The sequence below is a fragment of the Gopherus flavomarginatus genome, chromosome 3 (genome assembly GCF_025201925.1).
Source record: "Gopherus flavomarginatus isolate rGopFla2 chromosome 3, rGopFla2.mat.asm, whole genome shotgun sequence".
In the NCBI taxonomy this organism is placed as follows: Eukaryota; Metazoa; Chordata; order Testudines; family Testudinidae; genus Gopherus; species Gopherus flavomarginatus.
In genome coordinates, this window is record NC_066619.1 from 60,354,845 (window position 1) to 60,381,409 (window position 26,565).

Consider the following 26,565-nt stretch of genomic DNA (forward strand, 5'->3'; position numbering starts at 1 on the left):
AGACACCTCACACAGCTATCCCCCTACAGACATTGTTTACACAATGACAATCCACCACCACACTATATTCCTTTCACAGACACCACTACTCCCACTGAGATAGCCCCCTTCAGAGATACCATTTGCACACACACCTCCTTCACCATAACACATATATCCCCCAATGCTGATGCACTTTTCAAAAACAATTCACTACACATGTCCACCCACAGAAACCTTTTACTGAGACAATCCAGGAGACACATGGAAATCTCCCCACCCATAAACACCTTTCACAAAAAGGCAATCAGCTAATAAACACACCACTCCTCCACTAACACCTTTTAGAAAAGACAATCCACATCACATATACCTCCCTCCAAACACAGATATCCATTACACAGACCATCCATCACATCTCACAGAAATTTCTCCACCAACACCTTTTAAACAAAAAAAACAAACAAAAAACCCAGCACCAAATGCAGGTATTCCCTCACAGACACCCTTTACCTGGAGACAAGCCATCACATCTACAGACATGCTCATCACAGACAAATCTATTGCACCCTACAACAGTAGTTGTCAACAGGTGAACCGCGGGCCAACTCCGGACAACCAGATACTTTTGAGCGGACCATGAAATCTTTTTATTTACTTATTATTAGCATTATTGTTATTGCAGAGTGAAAAAATGTTCCTCTGGAGTCTGGACCTTGAGTATACCTTGATCAAGAAATTTGGACCTTGACAAAAAATAATTGACTACCCCTGAACTTACAAAGACAACCACCACAAAATTACACTTTACATAGACTTCCCACCTCTATACAGGAACACATTATCACAAATAGACACCTCACCACCACATAAAGATATAGCTCCCCCTTCACAAAAAGACAATCCACAATCCTCCACGTATCTTTCCACCAGAAAGGCACCCTTATAGGGAAACAATCCACTGACACCACACACCCCTTACACAAAGATGTCAACCCCTATAGAGACCTGTTTACATAAAGATATGTTGCTACTACACACATATATAGACACTCCTTACACAAGAAGAGTATCTCTCCACAAGCCACCATTTACAGAAACCTCACCACCAGGTATTCCTTAACCACCCTTGCATAGGCAATATTCCCATACACCCACTTGTACCACCTAAGATTCCTTGTCTGTGCACAGATTTAACACCATATTGAGTCTCTATGGGCAGACAGCCACCACATCTTCACCCTTGGTTCCTACACACACAGCTCAGCTACCACACCCCAAAAGGCATACACACAGTACACTGCCACTCCAGACTTCTATCTCTCTACACACAACCATATTCATTTCTGTTGGCCCAGATTTAGATTAAATTGGATGCAGAGAATATAACACTGTTTTATTCTTTATCATTTATATTTCTTCTTTGTGAAAGACCTTCAGAAACAAAGAATGACAAAAACAATGTCCAAGAAACTTTGTTATAATTGTCCTCCTCTCCTTTCCTCCATCTCTCCTTTTCCCATGCACCCTGCTTATTTCCTTAGAGATCACACACCAATGTTATTGAGACACTGATCAATTTAAGCTTTCCTACAGCAACTCTTTTACCCCATCCCTCTCCAAAAACAATTGAGGCTTTGAACCTAGAGGGCCTGATGACTCAATGGTCTAAAGCAATTTTAACTCTCTCTCTTTATTTTCCCTTTCCTAGCAACAATCTTACTGACGGATGAACAATTTCCCTGGTGATAAAATCTCTACCATGGCTGTTTAGTTTCTAGGATTATGATGACTCTTTGCTTGAGTAATACAGAAAAGACAAAAACAAAAACTCAGCCTTGTTACCTTGTCAACTCTCTACGCTGCCCTTCATGGCCCTTTAACACTCAACATTTGCTCTCATATATGCACCTTCAGCTCCCATTGAAGAGAGAGCAAAATGTATCCTATAAACTCAAACACTATAAAGGTAGTACATTTATTATTTATGCAAAAAATCTAGAAAATTGCAAGGGATACTGGACATAAGCAACATGAGCTAGAAGTTATACTAAAATGACAGCATGCCCTAGTAGGCATAATAGATTTGGTGGTATGGTTCTCCAAATAGAATAGTAAAACTGAAGAATATGATCTATGCAAGAAACACAGAAAGGGAAGAATAGAAGAGTTAGCATTATATGTCATAAATATTTGCAAAACCAATAGTAGAGCTGGTTGGGGATTTTCTGTAGAATGAGTTTCTGACAGAAAATGTGGGTTTCACAAAATCAACATTTTCCAAAGGAACATTTTGATTTGGCTGAAAATATTTATTTCCCCCGTATTTAATTTTGGGTTAGTTTGACCCAAATCAGAATATTTCATTTTTTGAATGGACCTGAAATGTTTTGTTTCAAATCAGTTCAACAAAACATTAAATTGTATATCCTTTATGGCATATTGTCCTATGAGAGTTGGAGTTCGGCCCCTCCATTCTCTCCTGTAGGTCTGGCTTCCTAGAGAACTGCTAGCTCCCCTAAAGCATGTGGACTTTCCTCTGATCATGTTGTGCTGGGTAACATGGGAGTCACATGACTTGGTGCACTGTGCGAAATGTAGTTTGGGCTGGGAGCCTGGCCCATAAAGGAGAACAGAGTCAAAAGGCTCCTGAGCTATAACTCCTATAAGGCAACGTGCCACTGTGGGAAAATGCAGTTTAATATCTGACTCAAAACAAATAATTTGAGATCCATTCAGAAACATTTCAATTTTGGAAAAGTAAAAATATTTCACTGTGATCAAAAATGTAAAAACAAAACATTTAGACAATTCCAAATTAAAATTGATCGGAATTTCCATTCTAGGAAAAAAAACTGAAATTACAATTTATCATCTTGATTTGAGACAAAATCGTGTTGAAACGTCAGAATTTCTCACAAGATGGAATTTCCAAATTCACTCAGCTCTAACCAATATAAATGAAAAGAGAATCAATAAAGTACTTTGGGCAAAGAAACAAGTAATATACAATAAAGATGAAATTGGACATCTTCTGTACGGCTTCAGGAATAAAGAATGAACATGACAAGTTAAGAGACCAACTATAGAGGAGCCCAGACTCACAGGATCCTGCACTCATTTAAAAAAAACCCCCAAAACGTACTAAGACATCTGTTGGGTAACAAAATACAACTAAAACAACGAGGAGTCCTTGTGGCACCTTAGAGACTAACAAATGTATTTGAGCATAAGCTTTTGTGGGCTACAACCCACATCATCACCTGACAACCATCTGAAGTGGATTCTAGCCCATGAAAGCTTATGCCCAAATACATTTGTTAGTCTCTAAGGTGCCACGGGGACTCCTTGTTGTTTTTGCTGATACAGACTAACATGGCTATCACTCTAAAAAAATACAACTAAACACCGATCACCAAAGAAATATCTATGTCACCTCATGATCAAGAACACAGAGAATAATTATACTTAACTACTTTATAACACATTTTTTGCAATTATATAGCATCTTTTATGTGAAGATTTTAAAGTGCTTTACAAAGATTATTATTATACCTATGTTCAGATGGTTAACTGAGGCATACATACAATAACTGACTTATCCAAGGTCCTAGGAACACAGAAATTGCCACGCTGGACCAGACCATGGGCCATCTAGTCCAGTATTCTGTCATTAGATGCCCCCTAGGAATATGCAAGAACCCCTAGCAGGCACATGTGGGACAATGTGCACCCTGAAGATCCTAATTCCTCATAGTTAGAGATTGGTTTAAACCCAGAGACATGAGGTTTTTATCCCTTCTGCAAGTCAAGGCAGAATCAGAAATAAAATCTAGATCTCCTAGATCTCAATCACATTCTTAGCTACCAGATCAATCTAGATAAGCTCCATGAGAAACCATTGTGAATCTACTTCTTACCAACACAAAGAATTGTTTGGGAACGTGACATAATAGGAAATTTCAAGTGATTAAAAGCTATTTGAAACAACATACTATACTAAGCAATGGGTTGATAGAATACAGCGGTATAAAGGCTTCAAGAAATAAATTGCTGGGGGCCTCTAAAATCTAAGGAGCAGGCTGCAACAGGAAGACACATGAAAATCCATGAGTGTAGAACACAGTTAAAACATTCTACAATATGCCAACAGAAGCAGCCAATGTGACTTTAGGAGGGACTGCTCAAAGATAGTGGCGGATAAATGATTTTGCCGCTCCTAGGTCCTGAAATAATTGCTGACTCCGGCCCCATATGAACTCATTAAACATCAATATTTTCAATATCAACACCAATATTTTCACTTTTTACTTCACTACTACTTTCAACTATTTTTTCTGTCTCACTGTCGGTACTAACTGATACAACAAAGGAATCTATTTTGTGCATTTTTGCTATCATTTCATTTTCCCTTTCTTTCTTTTGTACAGTATTTTTTTTTAACTGAAAACCACTTAATTTCTTCCTTACGGTCATATTATTAATGTTTAAGATTCTTGCGAGTATGTTTACTAAATGGCGTCGCGCCGTCATTGGTGGTTTCAATATGCGCTATGACTGGTAGAATTGAGGCGTCACTGATGCTGTGATTACAAAAATGCTGCTATTATAAATTTGCTGCCCTTGCAAATTTGCCATCCTAGGCCTAGGCCTAGGCGATAATATGCCGCTGCTCAAAGAATGGAGGGTAAAAAAGAATCTATCTTGGAAAAGGGGTATCAGGGAAGTATCCTAATAAAAATATGAACAGTCAGCTAAGGATTCGAGTGAAAAGATAAGGGCAGTAAAGACGAGAATGATTTATTGTTAGCCAAAGGGATAAAGGGGAACAGGAAGACCTATATTTATATATTTAACAAGTACCGTATATCAGGAGGAAAAGGAATACTAAGGAGAAAATAGATCTGTTATTAAATGAGATTAAATAAACAATTATTCTAATATGGCTAAGATGGTGAACTGCTTTTAAAAATCAGTATATCAGGAACAATAAAGAAAAGAGGTATTGACAATTAGAAGTAATAAAGACCTTGTCAATACAGCTGTTGGTAAAAAAAAAAAAAAGCTGGAAAGGGAATACTTGGAAAACCTGAATATACAAATCATCAGGTCTGGATGACATGGATCTCAGGGACTTAAGGGAATCAGCTAATGAACTTGCTGAACTACTGGCAATTATTTCTGAAAACTCATGCAGAAGCAGATAGGTATCAGAGGACTGGGGGGGAAAAAGCAAATGTGGTGCTAATTTTCTTTTAAAAAAGAATAAAGAGAAATTACTATCTGATAAATTTAACTTCAAATCTTAATAAAATAATAGAACAATATTAAAATAAAAAATATGCAACAGAATTTCTTTTGGTAACAGGAACATTAAGATTAAATAAGTACAGATTTTTAGCAATAAATATCCCAAAATCAATCACTTTTCTTGATTGAATTACAAAAATTAGTAGATGATGGGACTATCCATTACGGTGCCTTTTTCTATAGGTCTAGCTGTGTGCCATTTCTACCTGGCCTGCAACCTGGTGAAGACACACACAATGGATTATAGCTTTCAGCACTCTAGTGGTCTGTGGTTACCATTATCTCTATTTTTAGATTGCTGTATAGCTATCACTAGCTAACTAGAGACTGATAGTGATAGCGATACAGACATAGATATAGGCATTATATCTAGACTGCAGTAGATATAGATTTATACAATGCCCTTGATTCTAGACTGTATTACTTTGGAGTTACATGGGCTTAAACCTGGAGTAGCATAATGGCGAATCAGGCCCACTATATCTAGACTGAAGTAAAGCATTTGGTTTATTGTCTTATGAAAATGTACTTGTTAAACTAATTCAAACTGTCTTGAAAATGAGCAATGTCACTTAGCCTGAAAACTGGATAAAGCACTATAAACAATGAGTAATGATAAATATCAAAGCGGTGGGTTGGGGGGGGGTGTCAAAGGATTGGTAATAGGTTTGTTTCTTTTAAACATGATTATTAATGATCTGGAAGAATGAACAAACTGCATATTAATTAAATTAATTATGCAGATGATACATTAAATTGTAGGTAAAGGATATACTAGTAAGGACTGAGAAATAATAAGAAGCAAGCTAGGTAGTATACAAATAAAGACAGGAAATAACAAAATGAGCTTTGCTCCATGTTTACCAAAATGAGTGAGCAATTGATTAATCAATCATCTCAGGGTTTATTTGTGTAGTTTAATTTCCCTTTTCTTCCCCGGCCCCCCCAAGCAAAAAAAGGCCGAAAACAAGAGAGCTCTTTGGCTAGAAGAGCTTACAAACGCCTTCAGTTGAAATTACTGAGCTTGCAGAATGTACAAGCTCTGCTGGCTTCACTAACAGATTCCCCATAATTTGCTCTTGCAGTGATTACCAGCTGTGCAGGACAAAGGTGTCCTCCTTCAGCGTTTGCCAACTGTGCAGGACAAAAATCTCCTTCTGTGGCACTTACAAATTATGCAGAACAGTGGTTCCATCCTGTGGAGTTTACAAGATGTGCAGGACAAAGGCTTTCCATGCTGCACTAGAGCAGAGGGTTTTCAATATAAAACTCTTTGCACTGAAATATTTCTGCAGAGAAAACTTTCTAGGTTGAAAAGTTTCTCCACAGATATTAACTACAATACTACCCCAAGGTCTGATTCAGTGAGCTGCTGCTGACCCTCAGATCCCATTGACTTCAAAGTGAATTAAGGATACTCTACATCTCAGGATTTGGTCCTTAGCGGAGCAGTTAATATCACAGTTCCAAATGAGCTTGATCTTACTCAATGAGAATTTTGCCACTGACTTTAATGGGAATGAGATCTTCCCTAGTGTCAGCCAGGGGTGGCTCTATGTATTCTGCTGCCCCAAGCACAGCAGTCAGGCAGCCTTCGGTGGCTTGCCTGCAGGAGGTCCGCCGGTCCCGCGCCTTCGGCGTACCCACCGCCGAACTGCTGCTGAAGTCGCAGGACCGGCGGAACTCCCTCAGGCATGCTGCCGGAGGAGGCCTCACTGCCGCCCTCACAGCAACCGGCAGGCCCCCCACCGTGGTTTGCAGCCCCAGGCACACACTTGGTGCGCTGATGCCTGAAACCGCCTCTGGTGTCAGCATTCTGCACTGAATCTTACTATGATGAAAACTATTGAGGCAGATATTAGTTAGGTTTCTAATTTAGCAATCCCGTGAGTTTTGTGGCTCCAATATTTATTAAGTTTCTACCATACTTATACATGCAGGGATCAGGGAATAAAATTCCCCCCTCTCTACCATACAATAGGCCAGATGTATTTTTTGATTCCCACCTTCCACTGAATCACCAGAGATTGGCCACAGCTGGAGATGGGACACCAGATTTGAGGTGGGAAAGGTTCAGGTCAGATTGGCAGAGACCTTAGGGTTTTTCACCTTCCTCTGTAATGTTGGGTATGGATCACCTGCTACGATCATCTGGGTATAAACACACACAATAATTGCAGAAGACTTGGGCATTAGTGGCACCTCATCCGTCCTGTTCTCTTCCTGTGTGTTGCTCACAACAGTTTAGTCTCCTGAGGACTGAAATGCTTTGGTCTAACTAAACTCACCAGACTCAGTATATGGGTATTTAAATTTAAAGAACTGTGATATACAGGAGGTCAGACTAGATGATCTAAAGGCCCAGGATGGCCTTAAGCTCTATTAAACTCAGGGCTTAGTTCTCAGGGAAGATAGACAGTTGGAATGTTTCCAGTTGTCAAGAGCAGCCATTTTGATGTCATGTACAAGAAGGAAAACCTCTCTAAATTTACTAAAATGGGAAATATTTATTTATTCACCTTTCCATAACTCCAGAAAGTGAATGGATTTTAATAATTCTTTCCTTAAAAAAGCAAGCATGGAAAATGTAATCGAGAAAGAAGAATTTTTCGGAAATTTATAAGCAGATGGAAATGGGTATATAATGAAAGTCTGGATATGCTGTTCACATTTGTGTGTGAGCGAATTTCCCTGCCTCTGATAGAATTCATCCACTTATGTGATTAAACTGTCTCTATCATAAAGTTATTTTTAATTTTTTTTTAATCAATTTAATTTTTAACTTGGAAAATACCAGGTTGTATCAAAAGAGGGTAAATTTTGTTGGTTTTGTTTTTTTTTTTTAATTGCTGAGGTAAGGACCTCATGAACATCCACCTAAAGTTGGAAAATGTTTCTTGGAAATTATTTAGTCTTTTGCAAAAATGTTATTCTGCCAGTTTATCCCCAGTTCCCAAAACCTCTGAAAGAGCAAACACTCCTGCAGCATCACCAGCAAGGCTCAAGAAGGAGGAGAGAAAAAAAAATCTCTTAGTATAAATCCGTAAATATTTTTTACAGGGAGAATGAGAACTTTGAAAAACTGGGCAATGAATGGGTCCATTGGCTTCAAGAGGTTTGAAAACCACTGACCATGAGAACCACTGCATGCACATGGGATACAATTCTACACACCACAGTACCACAAGGAAATCAACAGTTTGAAAGGATTTAAGAAAGAAGTAACAAAAAAGACTAACAAGATAAAAGCATTGACTTCTGGGGAATATTCTGGTGGAATATTTAAAGAACTAAGTCATGGATAGAATAATCACCTAAAAGGAAGGAAGGAAATAGTTTATAGAGGATCCAAGATGGCATAACAGGATAACACTAAATACATTAAAATTTAGGCTGAATATCAGGACAAATATATCAACCCCTTTAGACAGTGGACTAATCTTCCAAAGCAGGAGTTCTCAAACTGAGGGGTCAGGACCCCTCAGGGGGTCACGAGGTTATTACATGGGGGGTCGCGAGCTGTCACCCTCCACCCCAAACCCCGCTTTGGCTCCAGCATTTATAACAGTGTTAAATATATAAACAAGTGTTTTTAATGAATAAAGGGGGTCGCACTCAGAGGTTGCTGTGTGAAAGGGGTCACCAGTACAAAAGTCTGAGAACCCCTGTTCCAAAGGAAGTTATAGACTCATGTGCAGCAATAGTAGGGAAGGGTAAGATATCCTAAAACATGTTACCTCTAGTGACTAGGATATTACCTCCGTAGAGCCAGACATAATATTTTGCATGTTTGCTAAGACATACCCTCCCACCACCTCACTTCCCCTCCAATATTGCCCAAAATAAGCTTGCATCAGGCAATGCAGGTTTGTGAAGCAGTATGGAAACAGGAGGATAGTACTACTGCATTTATCATTTTACACTATTAGTTGTTAAAGCACTGATGGTAGTCAGTTGTTACAGCTGAGCTGTATCCCAGAAGAGTGGGAACCCACCTGTTTGCCTCTCTTAATCCTACTTGGCTAAAAAAGTGAAAGTCACAATGTCATTCACTTCTGAGTCCACATTATTGGGTAATCATATATCAAGGCATTTTCTCTTTTTAGATAATGTTATTGCTTCAAAACAACTGAAATGACTTACACAGCAAGGACCATATACTGCTCTCAGTCTAAGAAGGGGCTGTCAATAACATGGCAGTCTGGGGCTATATATGGCCCTAGAGAGAGTAGTTACAATGAAATAAATGAATGGAGTACCAGCCTAGAGTTTTAGCTTTGGGTTGGTTGGTTCTAGTCAAAACCTTTGTTTCTTTGAACCCAATGGTTTAAAAAACGCTGTCATATAAGCACATACGCGCTGACATACAACAACAGGTCTTGTCTATTACATAAATACAATAGAACTCACTGATAGTGAACGTAGCTATAAAAGACCAGATCAGCTGCCCCATTTCCAGTCCCTTTGTGCTGTTCCAGCCCTTTGGGTAATTGGCCAGCTGGTGACTCCTTGAACGGTGCAGAGTTTGCATAGATGGCTCTAAGACAGGCTCCCAGTGCATATCCATGGCGGATATGGGCAATGGCAGCTGAGCAGGCTATTACCAGCTGGCACAAGTTATAATAGCCCAGGGTCTGCTCTAATTTGCACCAGCATCCAGACTGGGCCTTGGCAACCACAGGGACAGAAAGCACAAATGTGGCATAGAGCCACCTTTGGCTAAAGTATAGTTGAGTGTAGCACAGCCAGACCAAAGGACTGGGGCCACAGAAATTCATTATAGTGAAGAAGAGTGAAACTCCTGAATTCTGTCAGAGTAGAATTCTGTACAAGCTGCCACACAGCTGCAGAAGCCTAATACAGTGGACTACCAGCAGGCAAAAAAGCCATGCAATGGGGCTTCTGCATCTGCCATATGAGACAGGCTTCCAATGAGTTCAGTATAAGGAGGCTTAAGGGGACCTTTGGATCCAGATAAAAGAGGGGCCACTGGATGTGTACTTACCCTGTAGCACTGTAAATTGCCTGTGGGCTGGGTTGGTGGATTCTGTCCCTCTCCAGCCCCCATAATTTCCCACATACTGTCCATTCATCGAGCTATTGTTCACAGGGTGTGAGAATTCTATTGTGCAAACAGCAGTGTGGGTTACAGTGAACATCTCCATAACACCAAAGCCTTTCTGTGGAAACAAAGGACTTCAATATAAGAGGGCTCCATGATACACACTTATGGACTTTTAAAACTCATGACAGCGTGTACCAGTATGTATGGACAATCAGAAATACGTGGCTATTGACTTTTGAAAAGTTATCATTTACTTAGAGAGACACGGTGGGTGAGGTAATATCTTTTATTGGACCAACTTCTGCTGGTAAAAGAGACAAGCTTTTGAGCTACACAGACCTCTACACAGTGAAGTAAAATAGTGTGTAGACAATATGCAGAATGATTTTATTTACATGATAGCTTATGGTAGCATTTTATAATATATGTTAAAGTGTCAATAAATGTTTTTAAAATGGATGCTCTTTATCCCATCATGAAATTAGTATTTGGTCACTCAGGAAAAATCCTTATAAAATTGCATACAACAGCACATATGCAGGACTCAGTGTTTAAAAAGTGCCAATCACCTAATTAGTAAGAGAAAGGAAACACTTGAGTATTTTTTAAAATTAAAGACAATTTTGAGTTATTCAGATTCTAATGTTTAAAAATGAATGCGTATCCTTTAAATACATTGTGTTCATTCAAACTATTTTGATGGAACTTTGTGAGCAACAAATATTTAAACTCCAGAGTAAGCTCCACAAGGTATAACTCCCTGAAATACCAATTCTTATGAGAAATGTTCTTGATTAGTGTCATAAGAATACTTAGCTCTTATCTAGTGCTTTTCATTAGCAGCTATCAAAGCAAGGGAGGTCATCACCATTATCTTAATTTCAGAGATGGGGAAACAGAGGCACAGAGAGGGGCCATGACTTGTCAAAGTTCACTCAACAAGACAGTGACAAAACTAGAACCCAGATACCCAGAGTCACAGGCCAGTGCTCTATGATCGAGCTTTTAGTGCCTCCCTGTCAAGTAGCTGAGGTTGGAATTCAGGTTGTGGTGGAAATGGAGTCTGCTACAGAGCTGAGGAGACTGCATATATTTGGGTATTATGATGTTTGAGAGGTAAGGCACATGTGAATCTTGGCTTAACTAGTGATTTACTAGATTTTTTGTGATTGCACTGAAAGGAAACGCATTTGTTTTTTGTACAGTGCCTAGCACATTCGGGCTGGGATCTCTTGATACTACCAGAATACAAATCCTAAATAAATAATTGTAAGTTCAATTTTTTGGGATGGTTTAAAAGCATGTCAGCTCATCCTTTAATATTGTAATTCGTAATGTAACATAAAATAAGTCTAAAATGTCTCAGAAAACTGAAAAAACAAATGTATATTTGTGTTACATGATTACTTATGTCTGATATAACATTTATCTGCTCATGAGATGTCCAATAATTCATTCATAGCTATTCCATTTCAGAGATGTCAGTCTCCTCCTTTGTGAAGATAAATGCAATACACCCAGAATTTATTCAGAAGACCTATATGTACTATCTGTATAGTTCTACATCTCTATGTTAGTAGAGAAGACAGAGAAAAGATAATGTTGTTGTTTCACCAATGAATTTATACTGATGTAGTGCACCTTGACCCTCTGGTTATTACAGTGACCTTTGGTGGTCTGTGCTAATGAACAATACTGAAAAAGGCAGGTGACTGAGACCAATCTGCAAGATTTTATGGACAGCGATCATTGCTGTGGGTCAAGTACACGAGTACTGCAATCATAAAGTTAATAACCACTACAACAGCTTTACATGTGGATGTCTCAGACGAACGCTGTTTCTGTAACTCACAGCCTTTAGAGATGTTATTTATAATTTATACCCAATGTGAAGTGCAAAGACGTTTTTCCCCCGCAAGTCACAGTAATCAATACAGATCTGCTCCTATTATAGTCCAATGAGGTGAACTGTGATGCAAGAATCAACTAAGTTGGGGAAACACCATACTCATAATCATAGCTCCACAGATGAATCAGTGCCCAACATCAATTTCCAAAGTCTATACCGTAACAATAAATCAGAAAAAGAGTCTGTAAAAATTCTATCCCAGCTGTTGAATGTCACAAACACATTTGTTTTAGAACTACTCAGAAACTTAATTTTACCATCATGTGCTTCATGACACTCACATCCTAATTCAGAAACCCTGGGGGATAGGGGGAGGTTGCCTTCCTCTGCAGCATGGGGCCCAGGTCACTTGCAGATTTAAACTAGTGTAAATGGAGGATTCCCTGTAAGTCGAAGTCTTTAAATCATAATTTGAGGACTTCAGTAACTCAGCCAAAGACTATGGGTCTAGTGCAAGAGTGTGTGGGTGAAGTTCTGTGTCCTGTGCTCTGAATGAGATCAGACTACATGAACACGATGTCCCTTCAGGCCTTCAAGTTTATCAGTCTATATCAGGTATGGGATGGTCTGAAGTTCCCATAACATGGAAATCCGCAATTTAAGAATAAGCACCAATTCACTAAAGCCTTGCAGATGTGAATTACACTAAATTTAAGTAAAATGCAAAATATCACACTTCCTAATAGGTAACCTCAAAGATGCCATTACAGGAAGCATTCAAAGATGCCATTACAGGGACCATAATGCTGCAATGTAATCCCCAATTAACTCTCCACCACCTCTGCATGGAAAATAGCTGACACGCCCAGAAGTGTGCAAAACATTCTGCTTTTCACCATGTGTGTTCATCTTTTATGTCCTCTAAATCAGTAGTTACCTTGCACAAAAATGTGCCACAGAATCAAGCAAAGGGTCAAAGATGTTTCACTTTCTCAGTCATGGTCTCTACATCTTGGTGTTTTGTTTTGGGAGGCTACAAAGTGCCACTGGTTACATAGGAACCAATGAGATATTGAAGAAAGTTTTGTGAAAGTGAAACAAAATTATATGTCCGGTAACAAAGTCCTCAAAATGGAGCCATAGATTATAGCAACCTAGCTAAGACCATAGAAACTGGAGTCCAGTCTTACCCACACTTCTTGTCTGTTTCTACAAGAGAGTCAGACTCTAAATTGAAGGCCCATGAAATAGCACTCAAAACTGGGGGCTTCCTGGGGGAAAAAGAAAACTTAGTACAGCAAATGGAAATGGAAGCCAAAGTCTTGCCTCTGTCTGTGACAAATACAACAAAGAAGTGGGCTAGAAACTTAGGAAGAAGGTGACAAGAAATGGCAGAGGGGGGACATATAAATTAAAAGTCACATTAACAAAAGTTCTCACTGGCATAACATAGAATAGCCTCAGGAGCTGCTCTTATGCTTTACTTGCAATAATCCCCAGGAAGGCTGTCCAGAACACCCACGGTGCAGAGTGCATTGGCTATAGTCCTCCTTCCTTTGTCATATCTCTGAGCTGTGGTCTCAACTGGTCCTTCATCACCAGGGACCCCCTTTTAAAGGTGCCAGGATGCAGCCCAGCATCAGAGCCTTGCTGTCTAGTCCAGTTTCTGACATCTGACATGTGGTTGCCTAGGGAGTAGCTCTTAGCTATTTCAGTGTTCAGGTAAATTCTACTTACGAGCTTGTTATGGCCTTTCTCTGGCCTGTACAGATGGGCTGTTTGCTCCAACCTTCTCCCTCTGTCTCCCTCATAGTCTTTTCACCTCAGCTTCACTTCACACCTGCCTATCCTCCCCTCTCCTCCTTGCCAATTCCTACCAATTCCCTTTCCTTCCCTTCTCTTTCAGTTTAGCGCTGAGCCTCTCCTATGTCATACCCCTCCCTCAAATGTGGAACTAACATGACATTTGATGCCACCATGTTGTTCATTCTGCTTGTGTTTTACACCCCTTCTCCTACCCATCTGTCCTGTCTATTTAGACAATATTGCTTCATTGTTTCCTTGTACTTCCCCATCTGCCTGTATCCATCAGTTGTCTCTTATACTTAGATAGCATGCTCCTTGGGACTGGGACCATCTTTCTATTCAGTGTTTGTACAGTGCATAGCACAACAGGATCCTCACCATTACTGGGGCTCTGAGGGCCTCTGTAATATAAATAATAATAACATGGTATTGACTCACTTTTACCAAATTTGTTTTTCATACATATCGGCATGCTCCCAACCCTACCTACATGTCACCTTATTACTGGTAATCTCAGTGATGAATATGCAATTTACAGTTTCATTTAATAATAGGGAGGGCAAAAAAAAAGGGAAAAATTACAATGTTTTATGACCTTGGTTTGTGTCCAAAGTCAATTTAAATTAAAAAAAATGGTTCTGATCCTTCTGCATGGAGTCCCACTGCAGGATCAGTGCCTACACTTGTAATGCTGGTAAAAACACTCAGCCTCTAAGAGACCTGGAGAAGGGCAGAGCCTCACATCACTAAAGAGTTAGTTGGCTAACCAATTATGGAGGGTGTTAATGTGTTCTGAAGAAAGCCCTTCTCAGTGGGAAAACTGGTAAGCCCTGAGAGTTGGTGATGGAGAGGCAAGGGTCTGATAGGAAAGCATATCTGGAAGAGGAAGAAATTTGAAATATTTAAATGAATTTCAAAATCTGGTGATTCAAATTGCCTTTTCAAATGCAGAATCCCAGTTTTCTATAAAATTAGAATACAATCAAAAAGCATGCCAGAATAATTTCCCTGTGCAGGATCACTCAGCTGAAATTTTCTGTCATCTTCTATTAACATTATTAGTTACTGCCACAGTTGGCCCACAAATTTTGTATGAGATAAACATGAGAAAAATTAAATACAAGTGGGGAATTCTATTGTTTGTGTCCTGTACACATCTTTTAATAATTATTGCTTTAATTTGGTTTGTTTTGTCTAAACCACTCCAGGTTGTTTTCTAGAAATAAGTTTAAAGCAACTGCTAATAAACAGAAGAACTGGAGTGTGGTGTGAAAGATTGATGTGGGAACGGAAGTTAGTAGAGAACAGTACCAGCATGCACAAATGTGCCCACCAGCACAGTTTGATAGTCACTGTTCATAAAAGATCCTGCAATGAGTTAATATGAAAACTGAATCTCCTGTAGAGTGAAGTAAGAGGGAAGCTCACTGAACAGGCAGTTAAGGAAAACTGGCACTGTGGATTCAGTATGTACAGTACATTCTTCCTCAATCTAGGGAGAAATGAAATAACCATAATATATGTACATGTTGAGAAAATATTTATTTCAGCATTTTAAAAAAATTCATTGTGAACAAAAGCCATGACTAACTAGAAAAAAGATCTTTCAGTCAAGAATATGTCTGTTTTATACTTGTTTTTCAGCTCAGAATGACGAGAATGCTTTGTTGTGCATTCTGTAGCCCTATAATCAAATTATCTGATTGTAACATATTGGGTTACTGATATTAAGTTACAATAAGTTAATACTAACTCAACATTAAAACATAAGCCAAAACATTGATATCCTGACTTAGTTTTTACTCAGTCCATACTCAAACACAACTCTCCTGGAAGCCAGTGGGATTTTATCTGACTAAGGATTGAGGATAGCTGAGGCCATATTTAAACTGCATATCTGGGGATCTGTGAGGGAAAATGTGGTGGACAGGCCAGGAAAAAATGGGCTGACCTGAGGAGAACCCAGAGAGGGGATGTAAATCATCTTCTCTGCACCCAACAGAGATGTTCCTGTAAATTTAACATAGTCAGAAGCTGTAATACATTACCACAGGACTGCCTCTGCTGCAGGAAGCTCCCTTTGAGAAGGACCCTGGGGTAGCTGCAGCCAGGAATCACTAGTAGTACAGCTGCGGTGAAGCTGACAGAGTTGCCAGGGGCTAAAGCACAGAGATTGTGTATAGAGGACTCTGTGCCTCACCCCAGGGATTTTGGAATATCCATGGGCCAGGGCCTCAATTTCGTCAACTGGGTGAGGGGGGGAAAACAAGCCCTGTCTCCTGGTGGAAGAACACAGAGGTAACTATAACAGGAATCCTGCAGAACTTCCTGGCCCTCATAGTCTGGGGTACTTTTTTGGATACAATCTTGCCTTCAGGAGTTTCTCCGTGATTCTTAAGTGCAGGGGCAGAACAAGTGTTTTTGTCTTTAATCTGAAAGAGGAACATCTTACCTCCTGATGCATTTTTATTTTCTATGTTATACCCACAAGGTACCAAGGATGCATCTTTAAGGGATCATGTACCTGAACTTGTGGTGCAAATATAGTAAAAGCAAGAGCAGAGGCTGCACTAATTGCACTCCATTCGTAACGCACATACTAATAAAAAGTGCTCTGGTAAAATAAATCAATCTGTCAAGGACATGATTATCATAACAAAGTACAAACACTTTGGTAGGCTGGAAGTTTGTACATAGTTATGGAAGATCTGGGGACAGACAGTTCCTTAGCATTTCAATGCCTTGTACAGATTCCTGAAGTGTGGAAGGCAGATTTTTTTTTTTTTTGGTCAAATGACACCTTAAGTAATTAAGACTAAACAAGTCAAAATAATACCAGCAGAATATTATAGGTGGAGCTTGTATCATCATTTACAGTTCAATACCTAACACTGTCCATTACAAGACCTTGTTTTCAATTGCTTATAACTTTGCCAAATCTTAACTATTTGGGCTGAAATTTCCCATGCCAAGTCCCTGGCTTGGACTAAGGGTGGGGTTCTTTTTTGTTTTTTGAAAGTTTCAGCTAAAAGGGTTCAGCCATTTCCAAGAACAAGATAGAAGAAAAATGTATTTTGCCACTGTTAAAAAAAAATTCTCACAACTATTTCATTGAGAGTCTCCAGCTTCATTCTTCGAAGCTGAAACTTGATTGGGGAAGTTTGGGGGATGGAGTTGCATTGTTATCGGGGATGTGCCTTTTGCTGTTCCTGTGAAAATGTGCCCAAATTTGGTCAAGTAATAAGCCTTTGGAAAAACTCTGAGTTTGCTTATGATTAATATAAGCTCTTTAGAATCTGGCAGCTAAATTCTCCCAAGATTCAATGTGTACTGGGCATTCTCCAATCCAAGCATGCAGGGGATGAGCCAAACTTTCCCTGCAATTGCTGCTCCCAGCTGCTGCAGGCAACTGTGGTCTCAGGCACAGGTACTAAGAGGAAGCAGATTGTTTCTCCAGTGTTCTCCTTGCTGGAGCCCAGGTAGCAGCCTGACTAAAATCCAGATGGTCAAAAACTAAACCTGTGGAGGCGGAGGGAATAGATTGAGTGAAGGAGCTAGGGGCTAGGGTTAGGAGCTGGGGATGGGGAGACTAGGACTGTCTGGATAAGGAGTCTGGGGGAGAGCATGAGAGAGAGACTAGGGTGAGGAGGCTGGAAAGTGATGGAAAGACCGGGAGTCAGGCGGGGAGCCTGAAACTGGGAAGAGGAGTTGTGGTGAGAGACAAGTTAGATAGGACGGGCCAGAAGGAGTCACGGTTTGGATGTTGGCAGGGGCAAAAGAGTCTGTGCTCCCTAGAGAACACATCCTTCCAGATGCTGGAAATGAACTCAAGATTCTGAGTCTCAACATTCATCCACTGTTAGCAAACAGCTGTGAAAACCACTGGCAAAGTGTGTCTCTCATCCTCCTCTAGTGGCTGGTTCACATAGAGAATGAGAACCTACTACTGCTATTTGCTACCTTGCTTGCTCAAGTGGCTGAGGTATGTGCTGTTGGTTCTAAACCTACAGATGACCTATGCAGGGATCAATATGATGGAATTTCTGGGGGTTTTTTCAACTTGCTTTTTTTAAAACATAGGAAAATACACACATACAAAACTACATTAAATTGACATTCAATTTGCAAAATCGTGGGCAAGGTCTGAAGATAGTAAATGCCGGGATTAAGGTTGTCCATGAAACCTTGATTCAACCCCCTCGTATGTACGTATTATAAAGATTTTTAATTACATGATCTCACACTATTTTTGTCACAGGACTCCTTCCTCATTCTGTACACAAGATGAGCCAGTTCTGGGGATGAATGAGGAAAGCTGTTGTCTAAGAATCCCTTCTTCATTTGTTGCAGAGTCTGGAAGGTAAGTAATAAATAAGGCAGGGGATCTCAGGAAGAAAAAGGATAGCCTTATAAGACAACTTTATGCTGCTGTGGAGAACTAGAATCTATCCCTGACTCTGCCACAGAATTGCTATGTGATGCTGTGCAAGTCACTTAAACCAAACTTTTCACGGGTGTCACTAGTTGTGTGTTCTTCATTTTCTGGGCACCCAATCTGAGACCCTGAGATCCAATTTGCAGAATGACCACCCTGCATCTTTAAGCGGGGAGCGGGGGGGAGTTGGCTGGGTGGCTGAATGAAGGGAATGGTGCTGAATGGCTAGGGGGGGCATGAACAAGGAGGGAGTTGGGGACTCCTATGATTGATACTCCTATGATTGGTATAACCCCCCATTCTTATAGCCCACCTTAACCATCCTATGAGGGGTGGGAGTGGATGATAAAGTCCCGGCAATAGATTTGCTGGAGGGACCTGGATGGAAAAAAATGGATGGAAAAAAAGAGGAAGCTGATAAAAGCCCCCCAGGTAATTATGGAATAAACATGGGGTTACCTGCACTGTACAGTCTTATCTGCTGGGTAGTCCCAGACAGCTAATAATAAAGTTGCAGCCTGATTAAACCCATGTCAAACGTCTCCAGTCCTTCTTTCGGTATAGCCAGACAAAGGCTGAGCACTCACAAACGCAACTGAGATCAGTGGGAGATGTAATTTGACACAGCGTATTATAAAAATGTTAAATACTCTGAAAAATCAGGCCCATTGTGTCTCAAATTGCACACCCAAAATTAGTGGAAACATCTTATCTTAATCTCTCTATGTTGTATTTCCCCTTCTCTAAAGTGGAGTTAATAGCACTCCCTCATTTATGCAGGGGTGTTGTGAAAATAAAGTAATTAAAATCTGTGAAGAACTCAGACCTTATAGTAATGACCACTACAGAAAAACCCAGGAGAAAGTTAAAAATTCCATCTTCAAAGCAGTGTTTGAATAGTGTGCATTAAATAAGGTGTGGAGCAATATACTGAACAGCAAAGAGAAAACAAAATACTATATTACTGTTTTAGTGAGCACTGTGCACTGAAGAAAATAATGGAAAAATAGCATACAGTTATATAATTAAAGACTGTATTGTATGTATATTCAGGGGGATAGATTAAAGTTGCACAGACAACCTTAATTATAGCATTTTCCTAACTTTTGAGTTCTTGACTTTTCAACCTTCGCATTCTTTTAACATTGCTTGTTTGTTTAATAATTTATTTTCAAAAAGGACTTCCGTCTTAAATAAGCACCCTTTTCCCTAGCAGTTTGAAAATCAACTCCTTGCAAACCAATATGGATCACTGAAGTCCTTTGGTTTAGCTGCTTTGGAGGCAGGGCACAGGCAGAACAGCTGCATGGTATCTGTGATAGCCTTGAACAGACTGGCATGTTAGGAGACCTGGAGGAATGTTAGGGTTAGGGCTGCAAGATCCATGATTTTGCAGCTCTGATGGCTCAAAAAGAGGGTAAGAGGTAACAGAGATCACTGCATTTCACCCACAGGACAGAATACATATTATATTTTTAGGGCTTTTTTATTTTGTTTGCTCAAACACAAACTTTGAACTATTTGATCACAGCACATTGGTGTAAATGTTAATGAATTAATCTTTCTAACATTTCATGTAAAATAGCAGCTAAGAATGGATGCTCATAAAAGTCATATTATTGTGCAATATAAAACACATACCAATAAAATGCAATATTTTTATTAATAGTTTCTTTTTATGATTTTAGTCTTTGTTAAAAGAACAGTACAATAAAAATAACAAGTGTCAAGAATAAAGGAAAGGCAATATTTTCTAAAAAACAAATACAAATGATCGAACCATAGGGATTTTCATTACAATCCCAAGGGAAGATATATAGGATGCGTAACTTTTTATCTTGAATGATATGCAATGTGCATGAAATGGAGAACTTATTTTGAAATGACAAAAAAAATGTTTCTCTTTCTGCTCCCTGACATTAACATGTATATATCTTTGTTTCATATGATGATATTCACTTATATTAGATAAAAAGGAAGAGGCATCATAGCCACAGGCCATTCCATGGGAAACAAAATCAATTAACCCCAAAGTAAAAATTTGTTTGATTGATTTTCAAATTAAAAAAAGCTGCTCAGTCCAGCCAAGTCATACGAGGCTAAATTTTTAAGAGCAGGCACCTAAGCTGCACACAAAAAATATGATAGGCAATGCACATAAAAATGCTTTAATGTGCACAAACAGGGTGATTTTATATTTGCAATCACCTGTTTGTACCCACATTCATCATTTGGCAGCCTGTTTTTGACAGTTTCAGATCATGTTGCTATTTGAACATATTATGATTATCGATAGCTCAACACACTCGATGGCACTGTCACCTATGCTTTATTGTTAATTCCTTTGAATATTATCCACTATAGTATATTGGCGTTATGTTTGCTAGCATTATATCCGTGGTCTATGTGCTTTTCAGCTTGGGTTAGTATTATGATTGTTACTGTATTTTATATGAGAATGCCTTTGTTCATTACTCACACACACTGTGTGCAGGACAGCAGCTGTTGATGCTAAGAGCCAGATTCTCAGCTGGTGTGAACGGTCATAACTCCATAGTTCCATGAATTTACACCAGCTGAGGATCTGGACACATATACTTAACTGTGCCTTTTTTTCTTCCATTTTAATAAAAAAAAATTTGAAACAAAAAGACAGCTATGAGGGCAAATTCTGCCCTTCTCTCTATGGGCGTGTACACACATCCAGATAGGCACTGGAATTGATGGGACTCCACCGCATTGTATGGCATCTAGGGTCTCTGGAAGTTATTCCAGCTGCTGAGCTGGATAAGCATCCATAGAATGACTCTATAGCCATTCACCAACCTTTGTGGGAGGGGAGGATTCCTTCTCCCTGTATTTAGTTAGCCTGATGCACAAGCAGGACACTAGGTTCAGGATTTGTCCATTAATCCCCAGTGGCTCCCATATTCTATGCGTTGGTTTCCTACATTTAGAAATCAGGCAACTAATACACTACAGAAAAGTCAATGGCACATATGACACAGATAAGTTACCCAGTTTATTGAGTAAGGGGATCCTGGCCCACTGAAGTCAAAGGGAGTTTTGCCATTGACTGCAACGAGGTCAGGATGTCACTTCTGGAATTCATCCCAGCAAATGTGTAAGAATCAGTCAGTCACACTGAATTTTTTTTATTCTTCACATTTTTCCAGCTCCCCCCAGAGAGTCTAGCCCCAACTTGAAGTAATGTCTTGACTGGTAACAGACTACTTGATGGGCTTCTCCGTAAAAGGCTTCTCCTTTAAAGAACTCATGATGTGAATATTGAAGACTTATTTCTATCTAATATACCTTCAGAGTGTAAATAAAATAGTATGTAAATCTGAAATGAAAACAAAAATCCCTTGAAAAATCAAGATTTTCACTTTTCAAAATACATTTTTGAAAACTGCAGTTTATTAAAAACTGCAGAATATTGTTTTTGATCAACATGGTCCTATTTTTGAGCAAAACTGACAGATTATTTAAATTTCAAAATGACAATATGAAAACGGTCCTTTTGTGATAATCTCACGGAAAAATAAAATGCTTGAGTCATGAAACTGATAAATTTTATATGAAAAGTTGTGAATTTGTCACCTTCACAAAGCTGTAGTGTACAGGAAAAAATATTTTGCATCACACATCAAGTGTACTGCATGCCTGAGCGTATGTAAAAAATCACCAAGGATTTTGAACATTACTTTGTGATGTAGAGCCTCTGATAGAGAACTGTTGCACATATGGTTGAACAGGCCAAAGTCAAAGGTTCTGGAGCAGATCTAGATCAGAATTTCTGGGGTTTGGTGGATTTAAGTAAGTAACTTAACAATATCTCACTGTGCTCTCCTGTCATAGAGGGCCATCAAAAGTGTAAACAATGTCAGCCTGCTGAGCAACCGCTGACTAATGCATATAGAGATGTATCAACATCTTTCATACAAAGCTAACCACATTTGAAATTACCGATAGGAGGAGGGATTTGATTTATTATTTGGAAAGTGAACCAGAAAGATTCTTAGCCAGAAAAGTTGTTGTTAATCTGCCTTCCGACAGTTCATTATTTTTGTTGTTACTTTTGCTTAAATCAGGGCACACGCAAAAAGTTCTATCATTCATTGCAAGCTTTATGTATGTGGAATTCTATTACTTAGAAGCAAATTCTTTGAGATAGTGCAGTCTAGGCATTAAGCTATACAAGACCTTATATATATATCTCTTATATATAAGATGATAAAATAAAAATAATAATAATAAGCAAAGATTGAGTAGCAAGGTAGATACTTGGTTCTAATCTGGGCCACAGACTTGATGGGACATATTTTCAAATAAATTCAGTGTGTAACTGCATGCACAAAACATGGACTAGATTCACAGCTGCTGCTTTGCCCCCTTTGTACAGCTCCCTTACTGAGGCAAGATGCCCTACATCATCTTTTCCTTCTCACTTCTCTCATTTCTGTCCTGTGCATTGCACAGCTTGGTTGAACCCAACGATCTGGTCCTGAGTGTGCAATTTTTAAATGTCCAATTACAATTGCATGTGTACACTGGATGATTATATATGCAAATAGGTAATTTGTAATCAGTAGATTTATCTGTTTGTTCTCAGAATCACAGTAACTGCATTCACAAATTAGGCATTCAATTGGACACTCATTTTTCATCGCATACCTAACCTGTCTAAAAATCTGGCCCAGAGTTTAACCTTACGTAAATCATATGACCTCACATTGCCTCAGTCTATCCATCTGTAAAATAAAGCAACAGCAGCAGCTCACTAAAAAAAAAAAAAATCACATGCTATATTAATTGTACACTAGTTTCCCTTTGATCAGTACCATAATGTATAGTACTCACTAATGCCTTTAGACTGCAAGTTCTTTGAGACAAAGATTTACTTTTAGCATTGCTACTTGCTACTGTGTCATTTTGCATAGTCCCCTTATGGCACTACATAATGTACATTTATGGCACAGTGTAAGTAATAATTCTGCATTTGAGTTCAGTTACACTGGTAAGTAAATTATTACACACATAAACAAATCTGTTCTCTACCTTCAAATATTTTTATTTGTCATATAATTATATCATGTATATCTCCTCACAGATGTATAAAATATATTCTTAGGAAAATTGCCACATGATGTTGTTGCTTGTATTAAGTTAATGGTATATTTGTGTACTATGTTCCATATTCATATACGTGAAACATATTTGTATACATAGATAACTGCCAAACATTTCAGTTCTGTTACTGTATAAACAGGTTGATATTATCAAAATGAAATACCTACTAACTTATCTGAATGTTTTGCAGATTCAAATTATCAACATATATTTCAGAGAGTGTGTAATTACGCTGCTAGGTCTACCATTTAAAGACAGCACACAAGTTTAACTATGGCCATGGCTTTTATTAATACAATTAAATGAAGATTTATTCAACTGAAGACTTCACTGCTATTGTTACCTGCTTCCTCACTAGTCCAAAGTGGCTCTCCTTAATTTTTACGTGGCCATAATTGGCATCTGTCTAGTGGGTGTCATTTTAGTTCCAGTCAACCATTGGGATTTGGCCCCGGAATAAAATCCGAAACTGCCCTGTTTCTTGTGTAAATAATTTGGGTTCTGATAGGGATGCCTCTATCTGGGCTTGATGTTAAAGTCCTATTGTCCTGGTCCCAATTCTTATTACAGAACCTGACCTCTGTCCTTAACCAGTACATAATCTCTGCAAACAAGCCAAACCTGCAGAATATGCAGGGAAAGATGAAACAAAACCCTAAATCTGACCAATCAACCAAACAAAAAATCCCAACCTTTAAAAATCATTACCAATCAGCAAAAAGGCCTTCCCAGCCCCGAAGTATTATTAATAAAATATACTGCTTTCCAAGCATGGATCTCAAAGCACTTTATGAATAATAATATCTACCTACTATCTTTCACCATCAGATCTCAAAGCACTTTATAAAGTAGGCCAGTATCATTATCCCCAGATTTACAGACAACAAAACTGAGACAGAGTGGGGAAATAACTTTTCCCAAGGTCAAACACGAGACCAACAGCAGAGCTGGGAATGGGAACCAGGTCTCCTGAAGTCCCTGTCCAGTGCTTTGTCTACTGAGTCACATAGCTTTCTGCATGACTAGTGGTATACTGAGACCCAAGGACTGCAGGAGGCTGAACATTTATATTTTTCATACGCTGCACAACCTGTAGCATAAACATTGATATTATGGTAGAACCCACAACCAACCTAGCGCAGGAAACACCTTTAACTGTCCCCAGGAGCAGGTATGTTACTCCTTACCAAGCACCTCTTTATATTCTCTTCTTACTGTTCCAAAGTAGAGAGAGAAAAAATGGCTCCCTGGTGGGATTCAAACCTACCCAGCTCCCCTGCCCTGAAAGGGGATAGAGAGAACAAAGGTTCTGAAATGAAGTGGGAATTTTTAAAAATGAAATTTAAATACCAAAATTCCAAGTGGCCAAGGGATATGAAATGAGTTGCAAAATATTAGCATCAGAATATTTCAAGGGGAAACTTTTCTAAAATAAAGCAAGTAAAGGAGCTCAGAGCAGCTACAACAATATTTTACACAAGACAGGTAATGTCACTAATAACACTGAAAAGGGAAAATATTATCAAGGGGTGCAACAAATTATATCATATAACCCCATCTGGGTGGTTTAATTTTATGTTTTTAAAATAAGTTACAGTGCTGGCTGTTTGCCACAAAAACTTTTTTAAAAAAATGCTCAGAACATTGCTACAAATGTAGATACGCTAACAGTAACACTAGGGCAGAGATGACCTTGTCTATTGGCTATTCAATGTCAGGATAGCCCCAAATGTCTAAATTGAAGTTGCCCTTACAGATCAAATCCTATGGGTCTTGAATTTACATTTCACAAGCTTAATACCCTGTCTGATTTATGATTTACCTTGTGAAACTACAAGACAGTTGTACTTTAATGACTTTACTTTTTTAAGGATAACTGGAGCTCTGACAATGGCATTTAAAATGCACTTACATCAGAGCTGCTAATAGGCCCATAATGATTCTTGATTATGTTTCAATGAAAGGCAATTGAGTGACAGGTAGCTGATTTTGAAGATCAAATAACTTTCTGCCGCCCCTACACAGTTCCCAGCTGCTACACACATTATATGCCAATACAAATGTAGTTGTAAAATAGACAAATATACGGTAACTACCTTATTAAATGAGACACAACATAGGATATTTAAAGCATTCCTGAGCCACTTAATGCTATTACTGGAAATTTTACACATAGAAACAAAACAAAACTTTCAAACTATTTCAGTGGAAACCAAAACAAACACCTCTCTACCCATTTCTTTTACATGTGCTTTCAGAGACGATTTGATGATACTTAGTCTCCATTTTGCAAAATTAAGTACCACTGCAACTTGTTTTCACTTTAAATGTAACTCATGAAGTAAACACAGCATTTTTTTTGTATGCAGACATAAGTACTATCAAAGATACCTATACAGATGTTTAAAAATCCTGATACAGAAGGCTGCTGCTAATAATATACAGCTATGATGTTCACTTTGTTCAATGTTACAAAAGCCCACTGCTTGCTGAAATTTATTTTACACTCTAAACTGTAAGTAAATAATGATAAGACATCACAGTCTGTCTGATAATCTTTGACAACAATTCTAACACTGTCATTGAGGCCACTGGAGAAACCTGCACGTACTCAGCCCTGACCCACCGAGTCTTTTATCTGCATGTGTACTCTCCACAGGCCAAGCAAATAAAGGCCAAGTGATAATTTACACATGAATCAACTTTCTCTGCAGAGTAGGCACCAGAGACATTTCTTTTCTCTGTTACTGAGAGAAAAGCAGCCAGGTCTGAGCTTGTCTCACCAGAAATCATACGAGTGAAACAGTGATATGTTGGAAAACGGCAGATCAGCAAAGGGAAGCTGTTCTGAATGCCTGATAAAAATGGCAGCCACAAAGGACTAGATGAATATTTAGCTTGAAACAGGACTGACAGTAACAATGAGTCTTTATCCTATTCAAAACAGGTAATGTCCTACAAACTGAAATGGAGATACAATCCTGATAG

At 38.9% G+C, this 26,565-nt stretch overlaps 1 protein-coding gene across 5 annotated transcripts in view; it reads right to left on the bottom strand.

Moving 5' to 3' along the window:
* FAM172A (family with sequence similarity 172 member A) overlaps positions 1 to 26,565 on the bottom strand; it is a 368,850-nt gene that overhangs the window by 4,649 nt on the left and 337,636 nt on the right. Inside the window, exon 11 of one of the 5 annotated variants that reach the window (XM_050943917.1) lies at positions 10,372 to 10,469. The exons of the other annotated variants lie outside the window; for them this stretch is intronic. Coding sequence (XP_050799874.1) covers positions 10,387 to 10,469 — 83 coding nt within the window. The 3' untranslated portion in view covers positions 10,372 to 10,386. Of the gene's footprint in view, positions 1 to 10,371; positions 10,470 to 26,565 lie in introns of those variants that run through there. 5 annotated transcript variants of the gene reach the window in all.